General features: G+C 61.8%; 2 protein-coding genes across 2 annotated transcripts in view; one reads left to right on the forward strand and one right to left on the reverse strand.

The window, feature by feature from the left end:
- LOC311188947 (uncharacterized protein) overlaps positions 1 to 7,287 on the reverse strand; it is a gene marked incomplete at both ends in the record, with an annotated part of 20,052 nt that extends 12,765 nt beyond the window's left edge. Inside the window, 4 exons of the mRNA XM_084260520.1 lie at positions 1,116 to 1,125; positions 1,350 to 1,412; positions 7,032 to 7,126; positions 7,206 to 7,287. Coding sequence (XP_084116646.1) covers positions 1,116 to 1,125; positions 1,350 to 1,412; positions 7,032 to 7,126; positions 7,206 to 7,287 — 250 coding nt within the window. The remainder of the gene's footprint in view (positions 1 to 1,115; positions 1,126 to 1,349; positions 1,413 to 7,031; positions 7,127 to 7,205) is intronic.
- A 5,145-nt stretch (positions 7,288 to 12,432) lies between these two features.
- Positions 12,433 to 13,870, forward strand: LOC311205027 (hemoglobin subunit rho; the record flags this gene model as incomplete). Its single annotated transcript, XM_084279316.1, has 3 exons — positions 12,433 to 12,524; positions 12,625 to 12,847; positions 13,742 to 13,870. 3 exons carry the CDS (start codon positions 12,433 to 12,435, stop codon positions 13,868 to 13,870), a joined length of 444 nt encoding a protein of 147 aa, XP_084135442.1.

The following is a 13,870-nucleotide window of genomic DNA, read 5'->3' on the forward strand; positions in this document are numbered from 1 at the left end:
TCTCTGCACGTGGTTCTTTGCTATGAGGGGGTGAGACCCTGGCCCAGGGTGCCCAGAGAGGTGGTGGAGACATCCAAGGTCAGGGTGGATGTGGCTCTGAGCACCCTGCTCTAGTGAAGATGTCCCTGTCACTGCAGGGCTGATGGCCTTGGAAGGTCCCTTCCCATCTAATGTATCCTCTGAGTCTACGGTTCCAACTGGGCTCCTCACACCTGCCTGTGAAGGACCATCCACCACATACCCCAGCGAGGGGTGCCGAGGTCTCCACAGCCCCAGGTCGGCTCAGTCTGGTCCACATCAGCTGTCTAACGTCATCTAGAGAGGCCTTCCCCTCGCTGTAAGGAGATCACGGAATCACAGGGGTGGGAAGGGCCCCCAGAGCCCATGGGGTCCCACCCCCTGCCCAAGCAGGGTCCCTAGGACAGGTCAGGGCTGGAATCTCTCCAGAGAAGGAGACTCCACACCCCCTGGGCAGCCTGGCCCAGGGCTCCCTCACCCTCACTGGGAAGAAGTTCTTCCCCACATTGGGGGGAACTCCCTGTGCTCCAACTTGAGCCCATCACCCCTTGTCCTGTCCCCACAGACACTGAGCAGAGGCTGCCCATGGCCCCCTGGGTCCCACCCTTCAGCTCTTGAGAACCAGTGATCAGATCCCCTCTCAGGCTCTTCTCTGCAGGCTGAACAGCCCCAGCTCCCTCAGCCTTTCCTCCCAGGGGAGATGCTCCAGGCCCTTCAGCATCTCTGTCCCTCCTCTGGACTCTCTCCAGGAGATCCCTGGCTGGTTGATCCCAGGGAGCCCAGACCTGGACACAACACTCCAGGTGGGGCCTGGCCAGGGCAGAGCAGAGGGGGAGGATCCCCTCCTGTCACCTGCTGCCCACACTCCTCCTGATGCCCCCAGGATCCCATTGTCTCTCTCAGCCCCAGGACACACTGCTGGCTCATGGCCACCCTGTCACCCAGCAGCACCCCCAGGTCCTTCTCCCCGGAGCTCCTCTCCAGCAGCTCCCCCCAGCCTGGACTGATTCTGCAGCGGCAGAGCGAGGGCTGGGGTGGGTGGGGGGGGTGGGGGGAACCCTCCCAGACCTCAGATCAGGCCAGTACTGAGCTCCCACATGCCTCAGCCTGTCAGGAAGAGCACAACAGGGGCGAATCCTTTCAGCTGCGGGACCCCGGCGCTTCCCTGGCACTGAGCAACCTCCCCCGGCTGCGCTGGGCAAGGGGCTGCACAGCCAGCAGCAACTCCCCTTTGCAAGCAGGGGGACAGGAGTCTGGGGTCCCGGAGAGGTCCCCCCATCTCCGTGCCAGCCCTCTGGGGAGGGGTCGCGGCTCCTTGGAGCGACACCCACCTCGGGGAGCTGCGACGGGCGGGTCCGCAGGAGGGTGAACGGGGCCGGTGTCACTGTCCACACCTGGGAGGAGCGAGGACCCAGCCGAGCCCTCACCAGCGGCACAGGGCGATCTCCAACGAGGGAGCCCAGCGCCCACTCACCCGCTGCACCCACAGCCACCCCCAGCTTCCCTCCAGCTCTGCTGTGAGGGACCAGCCAGACCCTGGGGCCGGCAGCAGCGGAGCAGTTATAGGAGGCTGAGCGGTCCCGGTGGGAGAGGGCTGGTCTGGCAGCAGGAGTGGCCTGGGAGCAGGAGGGCTCCCTGCTGCTCAGGGCTCAGGGAAGATGGATCAACCCCTGTGCAGTGCAGCTCTGTGTCCCTGCCAGGGGATGCACCCTGGAGACCCCTCCCAGAGCCCCCATCCTCCTCCTGCCAGCATCCCGCTCCCCAGAGTCAGGCCGGCGGTGCTCTGGGTGAGGAGCTCCTGCTCCGTGGCAGGGGGATGGACAGATGGGTCCTCCGGGGTGTTCCCAGCCCCACCTCAGTTCTGTGGGTGGGGAAGGAGACCTGAGAGGTGACTGCCCAGAGAGGTGGTGGAGGCCCCATCCCTGGGGACTTCCAAGGTCAGGGTGGACGTGGCTCTGAGCACCCTGCTCTAGTGAAGATGTCCCTGTCACTGCAGGGGGGACTGGTGGCCTTGGAATCATGGAATGGTTTTGGTTGGAAAAGACCTTCAAGATCTTCGAGTCCAACCACCTCTCCAGCCCTCCCATGTCCAACACCAGCCCACGTCCCCTCCAACCTCCCCTCAGCCTACGGTTCCGACGCAGAGATGTGCTGCACGGGGCGTGATGGGTGCACTTGTAGGGTGAGGAGGAATTGCACTGGGGAAATGGTCCCTTTGATACCCAAACCGTTGTGTCTGTGCTGTCACCCTGATGGAGCTTCCTTACCCCAGGTGTCAGAGCTCCTGGCTGGCTGGGGGGAACCAGCCAGGCTGGGGGCAGCAGCCTCAGCAGCTCTGCTGCTCAAGCACCGAGCTGGAGCTCTCTGAGCCCAGGAGCTGGATCTGGTCCTGCCTGGGAGGCGCCTGGCCCAGGATTGGGGCAGGTGCCTTATTTTGGGGGGGGGCTAAGCAGACCCAACCCCCGTTCTGGATAGCTGGGGTTTCTCTCTGCTCAGCGTGGAGTGCCGAGAGGGAGCTCTGCTGGCTGCTGGCTCAGGCTCCAGCAGGGGCTCTGGGCAGGGGCCAGCAAAGGGGTGCAGAGCCCCCTCCCTCTGCCCTGGCCCAGCAGAGCCCACACAGACCCAGCACAGCCCAGGCTGACCTCAGACTCCCTGCAGAGCCCGTAACTTCTGCTGCAGGTTAGGACACAGAGCCAGGATCTCACCCCACTGCACAGACCTTGCTCCCAGTTCCTCCAGTTGAGAGGCAGGGTTAGGGGTGGCAGATGAACTCTCTGCAGGCACAAGAGCCTAACCCTAAGCCTAACCCTAACCTGTGCCAGGGGATACGCTGGGAAAGGCGTTTTCCCTGGATGAGCCCGTTCCTGCAAACCCAGGAGCCCAGGGGTGACCTTAGAGCCTTCCCAGCCCAGCTCCAAGGGGCTCTGCTGCCTCTGTGAGGAAGTATCATCTGTCCCAAGGCTTGTGCCTGTGGGATTCCCACTGAAAAGGTGGGTGTCAGAGTCCCTGAGACAAGGGGTGACAGGGGTGCAGAGGAGGAAAAGGGAGAAGCAAGGAAATTCATCCACCAAGTCTGTCCTTGTGCGTCTCTTCAGACCCAGAAGGAGTGGGAAGGGACTTGGTTCCCTGGCCAGAAAAGCCAGAACAGCATAGAACCCCAGACTGGTCTGGGCTGGGAGGGACCCCAAGGGTCCCAGAGCTCCAACCCCCTGCCACAGGCAGGGACACCGACCTCCAGGCCTGGAGCTACACAAGGGTGCCCAGGGCCCCAGCCAACCTGGCCTTGGACACCCCCAGGGACGGGGCACCCACCCCCTCTCTGGGCAGCCCCTTCCAGCCCCTCACCACTCTCTCTGCACAGAACTTCCCCCCAGTCTCTCCTCTCCCCCTTCCCTCCTCCAGCTTCACTCCAGCCCCTTGTCCTGCCAGTCTCTGCCCTTTAACAAGCCCATTCCCCTGCTGTTCCTGGGGTCCCTTCAGGGACGGGGAGGCTGCAGTGAGACACCCCCCCCCCCCACCCCCGAATCCCACCACCTGCTCTAGAAATCCCAGTCACTGATGGGAGCATGGGCCAGTGAGAGCTGGGTACCACTGGACACAGCCACTGGGCAGGCTGGCAGCACGGCGTGTGTCCAGGGCCGTGCCTCAGTTTCCCCCCTCACCCCTGGTTCGGCGTTGGGATGCTGTGGGGTCTCACTGACACTAGAGGGAGCAGGATCCATCCCGTGGCCGCTCGGTGCTCGCTGGGGCTCTGACAGGGCGTCTGCTGCCTCCTGAGGCACCCGGCTGGGGACCCACACAGGGTGGGGGGTCTGTGGGTCCCTCAGCCCTGATGCACCTTCCCCTGGGCAAAGCCGCACACACCTCACACGGTGCCCAGCGACTCTCGCTTGGACAACCCTGCTTTTTATATCCCCCCCCCCCCCCCGTGCCTCAGTTTCCCCGCCTGGAAAAAGAGGGTTTGTGGGTTTGTTTTCCCTTGTGTCAGCCCAAAGGTCTGTTGTTCTCTCCTGAGGAGACACAGGGGCTGCCCCAGGCACCCCACACTTCAGACATGAGGGGAAAAGGGCAGCAATGGTGCCTCTGGATCCCACGTGCCTCTTCGGGAGGGGCTGACGTAAAACACCAGGACCCCAGGACAGCGGGAGGGGAATTTCGTCCTGGGGAGCTCAGCCCAGGCAGTGCAGGGCTCCTGATCACGAATGGATCACCCCCAGACCGTGCTCACCCAAAGGCTCCTCAGGGCCCAGGCACCACCAGCTCAGCACCCACCTGCACGGGGTCCCGCTCAGTCCCACCCACACCAGACCCTCCTGTCTGAGGAAGATGACAGCCTGTGGCACGGCTGGTGAAGGAGCAGAGCACGGGACAGCAACTGCCCCCCTTTCCTCAGGGGGGTCCTGCTCTGCCACGGGTGTTTTGTGGTACTTTGGGTGCAGCTGCCATGCTTGGTGCCTCAGTTTCCCTCACCGGAGGGGAGCCCACTGGTCCCATCACACACACACACCAGCCCCCACGCCCACCCCCCTTGCAACAGGGCAAGAGGGGAGGATGAAGAAGAGGGTCTGGTTGCCAGGACACGTCCTGCCATCCCTTTGGGGTCACTGCCAGGGGCTCTGCCCCAGGGATGGAGGGCAGGAGAACCACGCTGCTGCTGTGGTGAGCGGCCCAGGGCCACCCTCTGGCCACCACCTTCGCTAAGGAAAACTGAAAAATAAATAAAAAAAAACCCAAACCCACTAAATATTTTCCATCTGGGTGCTGCCCTGCCTCAGCAGAAGCATTTTCTGCCTCGTCAGAAGTCTGACACAGCAGAACGGGAGCCCGGGGGATCAGGGCTGGTTATCGCCCCGCAGCCGGGCGCCTGTTTGTGCCGCCCCGGTTATCGCTGCACCCCAGCCCCGGGCCGGGCTGCCGTGACTCAGCACCCTGCCACGGGCACCCAGCACCCCATCTGGGGCAGGGAGGGCCGGAGCACCCCGCTGAGGGAAGCGGGATGGGGTCCGGGGCAGGGGAGGGGGCTCGCAGCCGGCTCTGCCAGGATGAGGATGTGATGCTGGGCTCAGGGCTGACCCGCTGCCTGGATGTCTGGGGGGAGCCTCCAGACAAAGCATCCCTCTGGGGTGGGGGGAAGGAGGGTCTGTGGGATGTTCCCTGAGCTCTGTCTCCGCTCCGAGGGGATGGGGTTGTTTGGGACTGGGGACGATGCTGGGGTGCTGGATTGGTGCTGGGGAAAGCTGGGAACGACCTTCAGGCCAGACCCTGGTTCACCCACGAGCCCCAGGGCTGCAGGGGTGGTGGGACAGCCGGTGGGACAGCTGATGCCCCCCCCAGGGACCTGGCGCATCCCTTGGGGCAGGGGCTGCTCTCCCCTGTGAGGGTACGTGGTGTGGGTGGCCCTCCAACAGCGGCTCAGCGGCTGCAGAGGGGTGTCCCCAGGTGTCCCCCCCATCTTCAGAGCCACTTTTGAGACTCGAATGAGTAGCAGGTGCTGAGTTGGGGTCAGTTCTCACCTCCTAAAGTCAAGTCCCAACACAGACAGGTCTGGCTCTGTCCCTCGCCAGGGATAAGGGCCTGGGAAGCATCAGGGGAGCACATAACCCCTGGAGAAAGTGTGTTCCTGGCCCAGCTGGTCCCCTGCCACAGAGAGGAGGAGGGAAGTCCCGGTCAGAGCTCAGCAGTGCAGTTCTGCAGCCCCTGGAGCAATGCCCTCCTTCTGCAGCCTTCCTCCCCCAAGGGCATCATCCTGCCTTAGCTGAAGCCCTGGCACTGGGACACGGCTCTGTGCTTCATGCTGAGGGGGGTGGGACACTGGCCCAGGGTGCCCAGAGAGGTGGGGGAGGCCCCATCCCTGGGGACATCCAAGGTCAGGGTGGATGTGGCTCTGAGCACCCTGCTCTAGTGAAGATGTCCCTGTCATTGCAGGGGGGACTGGGTGGGCTCCGAGGGTCCCTTCCCACCTCTGTGATTCCATGACTCTGTGACCCAGTGCCAGGGGCTTTTTGGGGGGGCTGCAGCTGAGGGACCTGCAGCTGGTGTGGGACTGGCTAGGTCCCTCAGAGCTAACCTGCTCCTCAGACTAAAGGGTGCTCGGGGTGAGGACAGGCCATTTGCCCTCACGCTGTGGTCTGTGGGGTTTGATGTCTGGAGTGCTGCCTGCTCCAGGACAGCCAAGCTTCTTCCCAGAGCAGTGGGCTCCTCTGCTTCCTGCCTCAAGACTCTGCCCAAGCAGCAAGGAAAGGTGTGGGGAGCAGCAGGGAGCAGCCCGGCCTCCCAGTGCGCTCCCCATGGGCCAGGGCTGGGGAGAGGTGGAGGAAGGCCACGTTGGACACCCTTGGCTCCCCAGAGTCGGAGCCACATGTGCCTTGAGGACACTGCACAAGCCCCCAGATTTGTTTTCATGCCCCTTGTTTACAGCCCCAAGGACGGTCTGTGACCTGCCTGGCACTGCTGGGCTCCCTCCCGTGGGGGTTTCCCTCCCTGTCCCATCCCATGGCAGGGCATCCCGGACCCTCTCTGCTCCATGGACTGATCCTGACCCCCTCTGCACCTCTTCCCATCCTGGGCCTGTGGAGCACCCAGGAGGGCCCAGCCCTGGGCAGGGGGTTCTTTCTGGCCACTTTCTGCTCTCCTGAACTGACAACTGTGATTTGACCCCCGTGTCAGCAGAACTGCACTGGGGAAAGCAGCTGAGACCAGGGTGATTCCTCACTGACCTGCCGGAGTGCAGAGACTCAGCAGGACACGGGCAGCAGGACAGACCCCAGCCCTGGACACTGCCTGTGCCTGCAGATCCGCAGGGATACTGCACACCCCCTTGGATCAGCACCTTTGGATTAGCCACAGCTCAGGAGGATGTCTTCTGCAGGCCTGCTCTTCCATCCCTTTCCCACTCCTCAGCTCGCCTCCTGCTCTGGCAGGGCTCCTGGGGGACACACATTTAGGGATGCCCACCTTGCTTAGAGGGGCAGAGGGGGAGGCTCGGTGACCCAGTCAGGCCCTGTCCCCCTCACCCGTTGGTACACGTTGCTCTGGTGTGGGGTCTGCCTTTGGCAGCGGTGAGGGATGTCCAGCGGTCCCTGTGGTCCTGTAACACCTCTCACCCGCCCTAAGGGAGGAAAAGGGTGGAAAACTCAGCCTACCCCGTGGTACCAGGGCTGCACCCCGGTGTGTGGTGTCCCACAAACAGTGGCAGCTGATCTCTGGCTGGACCCGCACTGCTGTGCTGAGCCAGAGCCAGACTCCAGCCCCACGGACGATGCCGCCCATTTCTGCTAAATCCAGGGGCAGAAAACAGGCTGCTGGGCGCTGGCCTTTATCTTGGGCTGCAGCGAGGAGCTATCTGGCCTGGGGCTCGCAGGGCGTGGGCGGCGATGGGCTGCCCGCCGGTGATAGAGGGGGAGCTGGGCACGGCCGGGGCGGTGGGGCCTGGGCCGGCCCCTCTCGGCCCGATAGCTGGGTATCACGCTGCGGCGCTGCCGGGGATGCTGTACCGACCCAGCACGGCAGAGCCCTGCTCTGGGACAAGCTGCAGCGGCCGTGTCCGTGGTGCAGACTTGTCACACGCCTGGCTGCAGCCAGACAGCCCCCGGCTCCCTCAGACCCTGCCCCACCAGCACAACAACCATGCCCTGGCTTGAGCTGTCCCACCCGGGTGTCCCCTCCAGCCCAGAGCTCGCGTGGGCTCGTGGTGTGGCCCAGAGCAGAGGTTCTGGCAGGAAGACACAGGCTGGACCCTCCTGCCTGGAGCCAGTGTCCTTCTTGTGCCGTGAGCCCAGCGAGGGTGTGGGGTGAGAGCAAACCCGCTCGGCTACGGGCAGGGGAAGCGCAGCTGCCTCGAGACAGCTGGTCAGGAATAAAAACAAGCTGTTTTTGCCTATTTCTGGATTGCTTTTGCCCAGGTTCTTGTGTTGAGGGGTAACTCAGAAGCTGCTTGTTCAAACCTTTCGCTTTTCCCTGAATATCCAGGCTCCTGGGCCTGCCCTTGTGCCTCTCTGCCCTTCTCAGCTCTGAACCCCCTTGGCCTGTGACATGGGACTGACTTCAGGGCTGGGGAAGTGTGAGCAGAGTCAGGCTGTGCCCTGGTGTCCTGTAGGCAGACCCAGCATCCAGGCAGGGTCACATCAGGCACAGGAGATGTCCCATGGAATTAAAGCAGCGCTGTAAAAGCATTTTGGGCTTGTTCAGCCTGGAGAAGAGAAGGCTCCAGGAGATCTCACCAGCACCTTCCAGTCCCTGAAGGGGCTACAAGAAAGCTGGGGAGGGACCTTTCAGAAGGGCATGGAGTGATAGGATGAGGGGGAATGGGTTTAGATTGGAAAGGGGTAGATTTAGATTGGATATTAGGAAGAAATTCTTCCCTAGGGGGGTGATGAGGCCCTGGCACAGGCTGCCCAGGGAGGTGGAGGTGCCAGGGGGTTAGATGGGGCTTTGATCAGCCTGGGCTGGGGAGAGGTGTCCCACGGCAAGGGTTGGGACTGGATGGGCTTTGAGGTGCCTATGAAAAGGCTGGAAGCCAACTCAGACACCAAGCACCATGTTTGTGTGGTAAGTCATTGTGTGGCATGACATTCAGTCACGGTGAGGGGTGCTCTGCACCTCTTAGAGCCAGGCCTAAGGAGTGCGAAGGGTTAAACCTGGCTCTGAACTGAGAGATCCGGGGCAGAGAGCCATTCCTTTACCCTGCAGCTGTATTTTCCCTTGGCTTATTGTTAGGGCAGAGAAGCAGTTTCGAATCTCTCTGCTCTGGAAGCAGAGGGCTGCAGGCGATGAGCCATGGCAAACCAAATCCAGCTCCTTGTGGTGATGCCATCAGGCCCTGCCTGCTCACCACAAACCCCATCAGCTCCGACTCTGCACCTCCTCAACTTGAGGGCTTTCCTGCTCTCCTGTCTCTCTGAAGGCAAAGGCCTGTGTTTGCAGACACCCTCCTTGCTTTCATGCTCAGGATGGTAACCAGGCCTCGTGCCCCCTCAGCCCGGCCCGCGGCGGCCCCGCACTGCCCCTCATTCCTCACTGACCACACCTGAAAGGGCTGACAGCAGCTGGGGAGGTGGGTGACTGTCGGCTGAACATGAGCCAGGGAGGCCAAGGGCATCCTGGCTTGTGTCAGACCCAGCGTGGCCAGCAGGTCTGGGGAGGGGATGGTGCCCCTGGACTGGGCACTGGGGAGGCTGCAGCTGGAGTGCTGGGTCCAGTTCTGGGCTCCTCAGCACCAGAAGGACAGGGAGGTCCTGGAGCGAGTGCAGAGAAGGGCAACCAGGCTGGGGAAGGGGCTGGAGGGCAAATCCTCTGAGGAGCAGCTGAGGGAGCTGGGGGTGTTCAGCCTGGAGAAGAGGAGGCTGAGGGGAGCCCTTCTCCCCACCTCCCCTGCCCTGCCAGGAGGGTGCAGAGAGGTGGGCGATGGTCTCTGCAGCCAGGGGACAGGAGATGGGACAAGGGGCAATGGGCTCAAGCTGCCCCAGGGCAGGGTCAGCTCAGCTGGGAGGGCAAAGTTCTTCCCTGGCAGAGTGGTGGGGCTGTGGCACAGGCTGCCCAGGGAGGGGCTGAGCCCCCAGCCCTGGGGGTGTTTAACAGAGGGGAGATGAGGTGCTCAGGGAGCTGGTTTAGCTGAGGATGGGATTGGTTGGACTTGATGATCTTAAAGGTCTTTTCCAGCCCTGTGACTCTCTGATTCTGTGCCCGTTTCCTCCTTCTCTGCAGGCATTTGGGAAGGCTTTGCCATGGCCCATTCGGGGTTCCCCGGGACAGTGTCCCCTCTTTCCCCAAGCACCATTTTTGGGCACCAGCACCATCGGCTAAGTCAGCTCTGGCCTTCAAGCTAGGTCAAGGCACCAGTGCTAGACTGGACTCGGCCAGAAGGACTGGTGGGTCGGACTGGGCTGGAGCTCCTGTGAATTTTACAGCGGCGCAAGGTCATTCCTACCACGGGCTCTCTGCATCCAGAGGGGTTCAAGTCTCCCACGTGGCCCTGACCTGGTCAGCCAGATGATTCACCTGCTGTGGCTCCTTTTCTACCAGTGCCCATCCTATGGGATTCAGGGAGTTTAAAGAGTTACTGTGGGTGTAACAGAAGCCAGTAAAAGGGATCAACACAGGACATCAGTGCCAAGCGAGCCTGCCCCGACAGAGCAGCTGGAAGGACTTCAGCATCTCTTCCTCTGCTGTTTCCTCATCCTCCCCCCTTCCCTGCAGCAGTTTGTCACCATTCTTGACCGTCCTGTGAAGGATGGTCCTGCTCCCACATCTGCACCAGCAGAACCAGCCCCTGAAGGGGTCAAAGGATGGGACCAGAACCCGAGATCAAAGCACAGGACCAGGACTCCAGGCTTCTCACTGCTGCTCTCCCAGAGTCCAGGAGGACAGCAGATTCTTGCTAATACCGTACTCTCAGCCTCTGCAACTGATGTCCTGCTTGTCCCTGCTTCACCCTCACCCCTCCCTGAGCCTTTTCCAGGCTGCTGGCTCAAACGCAGAGGAAAAGCATCGTTATCTTTTCTTTTTCAAAGTTCAGCTTTGCAGAGCTGGCAGGGAGACTCTGGCCACAGATGGGGCGAAGGCATTACCCACAACAGCCCCAGGAGCAGCTTGGGTTTTGTTTCCCATGTGTGCCTGCCAGGACATGCAGGACGAGGGAGGGGATGGGTGGAATGGCCATGCTGGGTCGTGTGATGCCACCCCACAGCTGGGTGTGCAGCTGCTTCGGTCGGCGCTCTGCTCAGTCGCGTGGTTGGCGATGGGAACATCTGCCTGTGGGTTTAGGGTTGTACACATTTGATTTCACCCATTGAGCTCTTTCTTACTGAAAACCGAGAGCTTCTGACGTCTTCAGATCTCCTCCAGGATGGAGGGTGTGTGACTGTGTGTCTGCTCCTTAGGTGAGGAACTAAAGCGAGCGCTGGCCACCCCTGCGATACAACTATCGGTGCTGAGCAGCCTCTGCTCCACAGCCTGTTATCAGACCCCTGCAGCAACCTGCTCCTGCAGAAAGGGGCCTGAGGGCCCTGCCTCGGATTGGGCAATGTAAAAAAATGAGCAGTGCCTCCTAGGAGCCTGTGGCAGGGAGCTGAAACGCCACTATGGATGCCAAACATCCCCACTGGATCACGGCAGTGGGATTGTGCCCCTGCCCAGTGCAGCTCCGATGAGATCGATGGACCAGCATCAGTCTGTGACTGGTGATGCAGGAGGTGCAGAGCATCCTGACAGCACCCCAGGCCTGGCTGTGGGCAGCCTTGGAGGTCTCATCCAGACCTTGTTAACACTGTACCCCCGTTAACAGAGCAGAGGAGCCTGCACCCCCCACCACAGCCTGCCCCAGCACCAGGGGCTCCTCAAACCTGGAGCACGGGCAGGGTGCCTCTGCGTCATCCAGACCTCCGAGGCTGCCCACAGCCAGCCCTGGGGTGTTGTCAGGATGCTCTGCACCTCCTCTGAGCGTGGGAGCACAGCTTCACCCAGGGCTGAGAAACAGGGAATCCCCCCTGTATTTCACCAGGAAGGTGACACCCAGGGCCCAGCCAAAGCCTTTGGTCACACCGTGACCTGATGGAAGTGGATGCTGCTGGTCCAGCTGTAGCACATCAGGTCCTGCTCTCCTTGGGCAAGGCATTTCATTTCCAAGCAGGGATCTGGGAGAGCCTGACTCATTAACACCGTACCCTCGTTAACAGAGCAGAGGAGCCTGCACCCCCCTCACAGCCTGTCCCAGCACCGGGGGCTCCTCAAACCTGGAGCACAGGCAGGGTGCCTCTGCGTCATTAACGCCTTAATGAGCATCCCTGGGTCTCCAGCCCCTGGATGGGGCATGGAGCAGCGGGGCTGAGCTGACAGCCTGATGTTTCCCAGTTCCCCTGATGGAAGGTGCCAGCTCAGGAGAGCAGAAAGGGCTTCTCTGCAGCCTGTGTGTGCGGAGCTGCGGCCAAGGGCGAGCGCTCAGCATCCCCAGGAGAGCCCCCCTGTGCAGAAGGGCGTGTGGAGCCTGGAGCCCATCACTCAGGTCATCTGCCTCTTCAGAAAACACCCCTCACAGTTCGGGAACCTGTTGATCCAACCCGAAGGTGGGGAGCAGGGGGCACGAGGCCGATGTTAAGGACCTCGTGTGCGGGCTGCAGGGCATGGGGCAGTGGGCCCACACAGTCCTGGGGAAGGAGAGGGAGATAAGAGGGTGCTTGTCCTCCCTGGCGCTGTGGAGCCCCAAGGTTAAGCCAGACCACACCTCGCTGCGGGCTGACCACCCCATGGACAGCCCGACCCAGCGCTGGTGTGGCCCCCAGCCCGGCCGCAGCCAATGACCCCGCGGCGCGGGGCGGGGAGGAGCTGCTGGCAGCACATAAAAGCCTCGCTGGGGTCTGCGGCTCAGCTACGGGGTCTGTGTCCTCCTGCAGCTCGCAGCAAAGCCGCCTGCCCGACACCATGGTGCACTGGTCAGCCGAGGAGAAGCAGCTCATCGCCAGCCTCTGGGGCAAGGTCAACGTGGAGGAATGCGGAGCCGAGGCCCTGGCCAGGTAGGTGCAGCTCCTGGGCACCTGCCCAGCTGCAGCCTGCGTGGAGAAACCCGGAGCCTGAACGTGTCTGTGTCCCCTCTGTGCCTCCATCTCTCCCCAGGCTGCTGATCGTCTACCCCTGGACCCAGAGGTTCTTTGACAACTTCGGGAACCTCTCCAGCCCCACCGCCATCCTCGGCAACCCCAAGGTCCGTGCCCATGGCAAGAAAGTGCTGACCTCCTTCGGGGAAGCTGTGAAGAACCTGGACAACCTCAAGGCCACTTACTCCAAGCTGTCTGAGCTGCACTGTGAGAAGCTGCACGTGGACCCCGAGAACTTCAGGGTGAGCTGGGCTTGGGGGGCTGACCCTCTGTCCCTCCGTCCTGAAGAACACCTCAGTGCCTGGAGGGTATCAAAGAAGCCTAAATGGCATAGTTTTTAGTTAAAGAGTGGAAAAGGGGGTATCTTGGGTGGGTCTGGGTAGAGGGGAAGGGTGGGCATTTGACAGTGCCGGGCTCCAGGCTCTGAGGGGCTTGGGGACAGACAGGGGAGATGCTTTGGAAGCCCAGAGAAAGTGGGAGAAGGATGCAGGGAGGTCAAAGGGGCTGAGAGTGAGAGCATGGAGGGACACGCTGCCCTGGTGCCACGGGCCCTGGCACCTCCTGGCCCCGAGGACAGGGACCGCTTCGGCTCCCCTCATGACTGGTGGATGTGGGAGAGGGAAAAGCCAGTGTGGGATGGTCAGGGACTGGGCACTGATGGGAAGGGGTGCAGACTGGGAGGTCTGAGCACGGGGACAAGGGCCGCGGATGAGGAGCAGGAGGTGAAGGAAGCAAAAGGGGGGTGAGAAGGCTCTGTGGGTGAGGAGATGGAGTGGTTCAGGCTGGGTGTGACTCACGGCTTCTGTTTCAGCCTTTCTTTAAGCCTGGCTTTGGGGATGAGCCAGGCAGACCTCACACTGACCCTCTGCTCAGTAGGTATGGGGTTCCACAGCAGAAAAAAGAAAAATAAAAGGCAGAAAGTGCCTGGAAATGAAGTCAGGAGGCTGGAGAAGTGGGTGTGAGGCAGAGCAGGTGCTTGTGGTCAGCACAGGGATATTTTCCCACACAATTTGGCTAATAGAGCTTCCCTGGGTCCCACCAGGACCCACCAGAGCTGCTGGGCTCCCCCAGCCCTTGTTCCCTGCGTCCTGCACAGCGCTCAGCACCTACTGACCTGATTCTCTTTTCCCCTGCAGCTCCTGGGAGACATCCTCATCATTGTGCTGGCCACACACTTCACCAAGGACTTCACTCCTGCCTGCCAGGCCACTTGGCAGAAGCTGGTCGGCGTGGTGGCCCACGCTCTGGCCTACAAGTACCACTAA

The sequence above is a fragment of the Gallinula chloropus genome (genome assembly GCF_964237585.1).
Source record: "Gallinula chloropus genome assembly, chromosome: 1".
Classification (NCBI taxonomy): domain Eukaryota; kingdom Metazoa; phylum Chordata; class Aves; order Gruiformes; family Rallidae; genus Gallinula; species Gallinula chloropus.